At 34.9% G+C, this 7,995-nt stretch overlaps 1 protein-coding gene across 1 annotated transcript; it reads left to right on the top strand.

The window, feature by feature from the left end:
- The first annotated feature begins 706 nt into the window (after nt 1-706).
- Nucleotides 707-6,832, top strand: LOC146924954 (DEAD-box ATP-dependent RNA helicase 32-like). The gene is made up of 8 exons (XM_085709939.1): nt 707-1,200; nt 2,339-2,614; nt 3,383-3,706; nt 4,084-4,278; nt 4,399-4,554; nt 4,697-5,118; nt 5,399-5,553; nt 6,177-6,832. Exons 1-8 carry the CDS (start codon nt 808-810, stop codon nt 6,494-6,496), a joined length of 2,241 nt encoding a protein of 746 aa, XP_085566065.1. The 5' UTR covers nt 707-807; the 3' UTR covers nt 6,497-6,832.
- The last annotated feature ends 1,163 nt before the right edge of the window (nt 6,833-7,995 follow it).

Below are 7,995 nucleotides of genomic sequence, written 5' to 3'. Positions count from 1 at the left end.
TTTACATACATAAAGTTAAGCACCATCTAATAGTTGTTTGAATCATTATAAAAGTTTGGCTTGTAAAAGACACATGATGGTCTTTTGAACGAAAGTACGTATAACAACCTATGTATTACCTAAAAAAAAGGCTTAAATGCACTTTTCACCCCTATGTTTCAAAAAGTTGCGATTTTGGCCCCCTATAAAAAAATGGATATTTTGACCCCCTAACTTTTGGCCCTCTTTTGATTAGCTGATTTTGATGGAGATTATGACAATTTCTCAGTCTCTGATGATGTAAACTGACATGGGGATAGAAGGATGCTGATAAGTGGAGTCCAAACTTGCATGATGTCCAAACTGACATGATAAGTGGAGTCCAAACTGATAAGTGGATCCTTCTTTAGGGCGGCCAAAAGTTACACCATGCCAGTTTGAACTCCACTTATCAACATCCTTCTATCCCCATGTCAGTTTACACCATCAGAGACTGAGAAATTTGCATAAAATCAGCTAATCAAAAGAGGGCCAAAAGTTAGGGGGTCAAAATATCCATTTTTTTATAGGGGGCCAAAATCGCAATTTTTTGAAACACAGGGGTGAAAAGTGCATTTAAGAAAAAAAAAAAAAAAAACCTATGTATTGAAGTTGCTAACTTGCTACCCACGTCCAGTATGTAAGTATTTTTTCGGGTAATATAGTACCCGACCCACCCTTTGCCATCACCCGTTATAAAAAACAAACACCTTGCGTCCGCAAACAAAACCTAAACGACGCCGTTCTCTTCATCTTCTACCTTCAGCTTCTTAACTACTCTCTCTAACAATGAGAAGACCTAGATCACAGAAATTTCGAAAACAAGAACTAGACAAAGAACTAGAAAAAATCAACCTCTTGAATTCATGGATTCAATCTCAAAAACCAGACTCCGGTTCAAACCCAATGTCTCTTCCACCTCTCCCCAAAAACTCCCCCGTCGGCCGCCTTGCCGACGGCACTTTCTCACGCTATGCCGGCGTGGTGCGGTTTGATCAGTTACCGATATCCAAGAAAACCAAAGACGGATTGATATCCAAGAAAACCCAAGACGAATTGCATTCCAAATTCGTTTCCATGACTAAAATTCAACGAGCTTCTCTTCCTCATGCGCTTTGTGGCCGTGATGTTCTTGGTGCCGCCAAAACTGGTTCTGGAAAAACACTTGCTTTCATTATTCCTGTGAGTCTTTTCATTAGTATACTAGGGTTTAGGGTTTTACTTTTTGAAATTTGAATGATTTATACTTTGATTTTTTCTGGTTTTTTAATTAATCACTAATTTAATTTGAATGATTAATTTAGTCACTTGGTTGATTTAAAGTGTACATTTTTTAGGGATTTACGAAATAAGCTGAAAAAAGCTTATGAAAAATGCCATAAGCTGTTTCATAAGTTCTCCCAATAAGTCTCACAAAACTTATTTGAATGTTAGTAGATAAGCCAATCCAAAAAGCCCCCTATAGACTAATTTGAATGATTTTGGTGCTTGTCTGCTTGATTATTTATGTTTTTTTAGTTACTCACTAATTTAGTATTTTGCTAATAGAAATTGTGTTTGTTGATTGATTTAGTCTCTCAATTGATTGAAAAGTGTTCATTTTTTTAGGGATTTAGTTGTCATTTCGTAAAGTTATAATAATTAAAGCCTAAACCATCAATTTAGATTTAGTTTTAGGGGCCTGTTTTGGTTGACTATTTGAGCTTATCTAATGACATAAATTTTGTGACTGTTCGGGAGAGCTTATGAAAACAGCTTATGCCATTTTTCATAAGCTTTTTTAAGCTTATTTTCGTAAGTTCTCCAAGACAGCTTACGGAAACAGCTTACAGCAAATACAAAAACAATTTAGCTTTATTTTATCTTTTGCTATAAAATAACTCATGTAAGCTTGTATATAAGTGCATGCTTATCATGATAAGTGCTTGTGCTATAAGCTGCAAATGAGTTGTTTATCCAAACAGTAACTAAGTATCACTCTCCTGTACTTAGTCCTTAAAAGTATATAAAAACAATTAGTAGATCTTAATCTATATGAAATTTGTCAAGTTAGTCTCTAAACTATATGAAAATACGAGAGAGTGAAGCTTGTTTAAGGACTGTTTGTTTATATAGTTTAAGGGTTGTTTAGTACATTCATATAGCTTAGGGACTGAATAAGAGATAGAGTGATACTTGATGTACTAAATTAATGTTTTTCTCAAAATTTAATCGTTGACTATTGTAAGTTTGAGATCAAAATGACATTCATTTTTTTTTTATGTTGTTTTTTTAAGTTAATATTTATTCGGTTTTTGGGGATTTATTTTGTGAATGATAGGTGTTGGAGAAATTGCATAGAGAGAGATGGGGAACGGAAGATGGGGTTGGGAGCATAATCATATCACCTACAAGAGAATTAGCTGGTCAGATTTTTGGCGTGTTGAATGCTATTGGGGAGCACCATCGTTTTAGTGCTGGCCTCCTCATTGGTGGTGGTGGGGATGTTGCCATTGAGAAAGAATGTGTCAACAAGCTAAACATATTGATCTGCACACCCGGTCGCCTTCTACAACACATGGATGAAACTCCCAATTTTGATTGTTCACAGATGAAGGTCCATATAATATTTGTTTACTATTTGGAAATAGATGAAATGAGAATAGCAATTAATTCATTTTCTCAAATTTGGCTTCCAAATTTCTTTTAAGTATGTGTTTGGATACACATTGCACATCCATTTCTCGTGTCCCAAGAAGCATTCATGTGAAATTTGTGAAGCTATGTTTTGTAGCTTCAGGAAAAACGTGCGTTTTTTGGCCACTTGATGTGGTTCCAAACACACGCCAACACATAACATAATTTTACCGGCCTGAATAATCGTGAAATTTTGTTTTGTTTTGTTTTTCTAACTTTTTTTCTTCCAGCAGCTTACTATTTGAGTTAGTAACTGTGGTTGATGCAAAGTATATGTGACTAGATTTGTATGTGGTTGAGTTGAGGTCTTTTGTAACCTTGCTATTCATGGCCCAGTTGGTTTAGCTTTTAACCTATATAGAGTTATAGGAAATTCTCAAATAAAACAAGTTTATGGTTCTTCCTTATATATTGGTTTAAAGTTAAAGTAGAGAGATTCAATTTAGTTTCATCTTACACAAGAAACTATTGGTTTAAAATACTCTAGATATATCTAACTTCATAAAAAAACTCGTAGATAGATTCTTTTAATTTTTTTTTTCAATGAGTGTTTGTTAAGAAGTTGATTGAAAATGGCTCTATTTTATCTTCCAAAGTAAGTAGGTTGTTGTTTTGTTAGATGAACTTGATCACATATATTTATCTTTTGCAAAAATAGCTGATGATTGAGTGGACTTCTTGGTTATAGGTTTTGGTACTAGATGAGGCTGACCGTATTCTTGATAGTGGATTCAAGAAGGAAGTAAATGCAATCATCTCACAGTTACCAAAGCGTAGACAAACCATGCTTTTCTCGGCAACTCAAACAAAGTCGGTTCAAGATCTTGCAAGACTAAGTTTGAAGGACCCAGAGTATATAAGTGTGCACGAAGAGTCTGTGACTGCAACTCCTACTCTTTTGAAGCAAACGGTGATGATCGTTCCCCTGGATCAAAAGTTAGATATGCTATGGACTTTCATAAAGGGACATCTACAGTCAAAAACACTTGTCTTTCTATCAAGCTGTAAACAGGTAACTCCACTTCTCTGTCCTTTATCAAGGAGCTTTTTTTACTTAATTCGAATCACATGTTCTTGAAAATAGTTCAAATTATTTTATAAAACAGTTTGCCAAAACGAAAAATTAAGAACACAATCAATCAGAGGCCCTTAGTCTGCATTTGCTGAACTTCGGTTCTGGCTTTTTAGCCGTGCTGATTGTGGTTATTGTAATTGAAAGGCTTTTAAAGGATTTGCAGGACGAATTGTTGATTATTCTTACATGTAAACAGTGAGAAATTATTTCCATCTGAAAAGGTTTCGTGTTCACCGTGTGTTTTTGGTGCTAGTTTCCACTTTAGAGTTCAACTATCTTCCATAACATTAAACATTCACATCCTTGCTTAATAGGTAAAATTTGTGTTTGAGGCATTTAAGAAACTTCACCCTGGCATACCGTTGAAGTGCCTTCATGGGAGGATGAAACAGGAAAAAAGAATGGCAATATATTCCGAGTTCTGCGAGGAGAAGCGCTCAGTTCTCTTCTCAACTGATGTGGCTGCAAGAGGCCTTGATTTTAATAAGGCAGTCAACTGGGTTGTTCAAGTGAGTCTTTGCTTCTGTTTCTTGTCTTGGTGCAAGTTTTAAGGCTTTGAGGTGGGGGTATTGGAATGTGACAGTGTGTTATTATGGTTAGAATCTAACCTTTCTCTTACATTTATGTAGGTAGATTGTCCCGAGAATGTAGCATCTTACATACATCGAGTTGGCCGTACTGCTCGTTATAACTCTGTTGGAAAGTCAGTTTTATTTCTATTGCCTTCAGAAACTATGATGCATGAAAAGTTAAAAGCAGCAAAGGTTCCAGTTCATCGTACGAAGGTAAATTTGCTCTGCAAATGCATTTGAACATCAAGGTGTCAGATTTAAGGATGTCATTTTCTTATATAACTTGGTGTCTGTCTGTCTCATGTTTTCTGACATATTTGCTTTGCTTACTGTGCCTTATTTGTCGATTATTCAGCCAAGGAAAGAACTGCTGCAACCAGTGTCCAGTTTGCTAGCATCTTTACTGGTCAAGTACCCAGAACTTCAGCAGCGGGCCCAAAGGGCCTTTGTCACATACTTGAGATCCATCCACGTCCAAAAAGATAAAGAGATCTTTGACGTTTTGAAACTTCCTATTGATGAGTATTCAGCATCATTAGGTCTGCCAATGACCCCCAAAATCCGTTTTCTAAACCAGAAAATTAAATCTAAAGCTGTGGCAACAAAATCAATTTTAGTTGAACCCGAGGTTCCAAAAAAGGAAAATGTCTTTGAAGGTTCAAGAAAAAAGATAGACACAATTGTTTTCAAAGACGAGGAAATTGAAAACGATCTTCTTCATGTGGCTGATACCTCAAATGAAGGCGACGTGAAGTCAGCTGAAATTGGAGAGTTAATGTACGTCCCTTTTTATGTTTGTTCAGTAGTTTAGTGAAAGAAGTTTACTCAATTGTTCTGAACTCTTGCTTTGGTATTTTATAATAATTTTCAAATGGGGCGGTTTCAAATTGCCGATACAAGTGGAGATTCTTTATAAAATCTTATGATGACTAGTGAAAAATTCTAAATCAGTACTATTTATGAAGCAGGATTTATGACATTTCTTGTTGGAAATCATTTGGCGTGGAGCATTGAGTTCTACTTTCTTTTTTTACTGATTTAGATTTTTCACGTGCAGGCCAGCGACTCGTTTATTAAAGAAAAAAAAGCTCAAGATTAACACGCATAGACCACTGGGGAGTCGGGTTGTATTCGACGATGAAGGCAACACACTTCCTCCACTAGCCAGGATTGCTGACCCACAAAGTGGCAATGGAACATTGATTGATCCAGGTATGTGCACTTGAAGCCAAATCTTGAATAGTAAAAACCATTTTATAAAATGTAATCCTTGTCTGTTTATGTGTAAAGCTATTTATTGCATTATCTAAAATTTTGATGCACGTGAATGCCAAATTTTCTTCCTTTCCAATTTTTTTTTTTCTTTTTCAAGCTTATTCAGAACTTCAATATGTAACTTAAATGTTAATTGTTATTGTTTCATTCGGGAGGCCAAATTTGACAAGGATTCAGTTATGGTAAACTAGCATCTTAGCTTCATTTCTTTCCTTATATAAATGATAAAAATTGCTTTAAAACTTTAACTTAAATGCACAAGTGAAGAATAAGGACATTTTCCTTTGTATAATAGCACAGTTAGACAGGCATTAGTTCCTTATAGAGTCCGAGATATAATATAATTCCTATATATGGTAGTATGATATCCCTGATCGCTTTCGTATTTGCTATTACATTGTATGTGATCATTGTTGAGTTCAAGTCTTCAAGAACCTAATCGTGGCCAGACCTGATCTGTTCACAATATTTTGTGACTCTGTATTTGTTTATATGTTATCATTGATTAAGCATGCAATATGTTGTTTATTTTGGCATCTAAGTATCTCATCATCATGCAGAACAAAAAGCTGAATACTATAAAAGGATGCGAGAGGATTTGAAGAAGGCAGACAAGGAAGATAAACTTGTGGAGCGCCAGCGACTTAGAGATAAAAAATTTAAGCAGAAAATGAAATGGAAGGCTGGTAATGAGGAAGAAGAGGACAACCAAGATGATACCTCTGGGTCAGAAGGAGACGAACCGATAAATAGACGTCATAAAAAGAGTAAAATATACTTTGACAGTGACAGTGATGAGGGTCAAAGAAAAGAAGCTTCAAGAAGACAAACGGAAGATCAAGAAGAGTTGGCTTTGAAGTTGTTACAATCCATGCACTGATGCAAGCATAGGATACATAATACACATATATGACGTTTAATCACTGCAAAAATGTAAGAAATGGAGGGAAGTTTGAACTTATTGCAAAAGTTCAATGAACAATAGCCATTCAATGGTAAGCAAATTATATCATGTTTAACCATTAGATTTATTATTAAAAAGTCAGTGGTCTAGATTAGTTACTACCGGCTACTTGGGGCTGGTTGCAATTTTGATTTTTACAGTTTGAGTTTTGGTTGAGGACCTGTTGATGAATGTAACTGGGACTGCGATGACGGTTTTAGTGAAAATTTGTACTTGGATCTAGTTCAAAAGTACTACTATTTTGGCTGCAAATTGGTTCTTAATGTCAAAAGCACTTCATTTTAAACAACATTAATTATTCATTCCCTTATTCGACATCTTAGATTCGTTTTCTGAGTTTCATTCTCGCATTGATTTTTCTCTAGTTATCTTTTCCCAATAATTGGATGCAGTAACAATTTGTGAATGAATTGGTCAATTTTGTGTCATTTTTTATAATAATTAAGATGGTTAATTGGGCTTTGCTCCTCTGTTGTACCAAAAAAAGATGTTTGATTTTTTTGGGTTGGTTTTTTTATTATTCGAATTAATTTGCCTTGCAATATTTTAGGTTCCCTATTTTATAACGTTCAACAATTTCTACCCCACTCAATTTTGGAATTTTTTATTTTATTTTTTATGATATGGCATCATCATTATAAACGACACTCGATAATCAATCTGTACAACCATTTGATAGCTACATCAACGAAAAAGTCTCCAAAATTGAGGGAAGGTAGAAAATATTGAGTTATGAAAGCGCAGTTGAAGAAATCCCAACCATTCAATCTATTACATGGTTCAGATTTGGCAATTCTCTAATTTCACACCATAAGGAAAAACCACAAGATTATAAAATGTTAAAACTCAATTTATAAGGTTCTGTTTCTCATGTTTAGCTTTTCATAAACTAATGGGCATCGAGATATCTAAGCACAGTATTTTAGTTTAATTAGCTCAGTCAAATTCCAATTCTTTCCAAACCAGTTAAGAATGGAAATTTACTTAATTTGTGGCGAGTTCTTCTAGCAAATCCATGCCAATTGCAGCAATCCATCAGTATTTTCAGTTTAACAACGATTTGTGGCTAGTTTACTCAATTCCACGGTTTAATTGAGATGAATTGAAAACCCCATCTCCATTAAGATTAATAATAGGCCTACAGTAGAAGTAGAAGTAGAAGATGAAGAGAATTAAATAAATTGCCTGAATCGTGCCATAGAGAAAGAGATAAGATTGACGATCGAGTTAGTTGGGTTTGCGTGGCTGCTTTATGAATGTTGGATTTATCCAACAGTCGTTATAAGCCTGACTGCAGCGATTGCGTACTTTCTCCAACTGCTGTCAATCACAACCTAGATTTTAATTAAAATGATTAAAACTACAAATACAATTTAAGTAAAACAAGAGGACTTAAATCACATCAATGTCTTTTA

Source organism: Medicago sativa, chromosome 5 (genome assembly GCF_051527215.1).
Source record: "Medicago sativa cultivar Bolivia chromosome 5, Bolivia_mono, whole genome shotgun sequence".
Lineage (NCBI taxonomy): Eukaryota > Viridiplantae > Streptophyta > Magnoliopsida > Fabales > Fabaceae > Medicago > Medicago sativa.
This window is presented reverse-complemented; position numbering and strand designations above follow the sequence as displayed.

Coding starts and splice junctions, on each gene's coding strand:
- LOC146924954 (XM_085709939.1), top strand. CDS start 808: ATGAGAAGACCTAGATCACAGAAATTTCGAAAACAAGAACTAGACAAA. Junction 3,707..4,083: donor TTCTATCAAGCTGTAAACAG/GTAACTCCACTT, acceptor CTTGCTTAATAG/GTAAAATTTGTGTTTGAGGC. Junction 5,119..5,398: donor GCTGAAATTGGAGAGTTAAT/GTACGTCCCTTT, acceptor TTTCACGTGCAG/GCCAGCGACTCGTTTATTAA.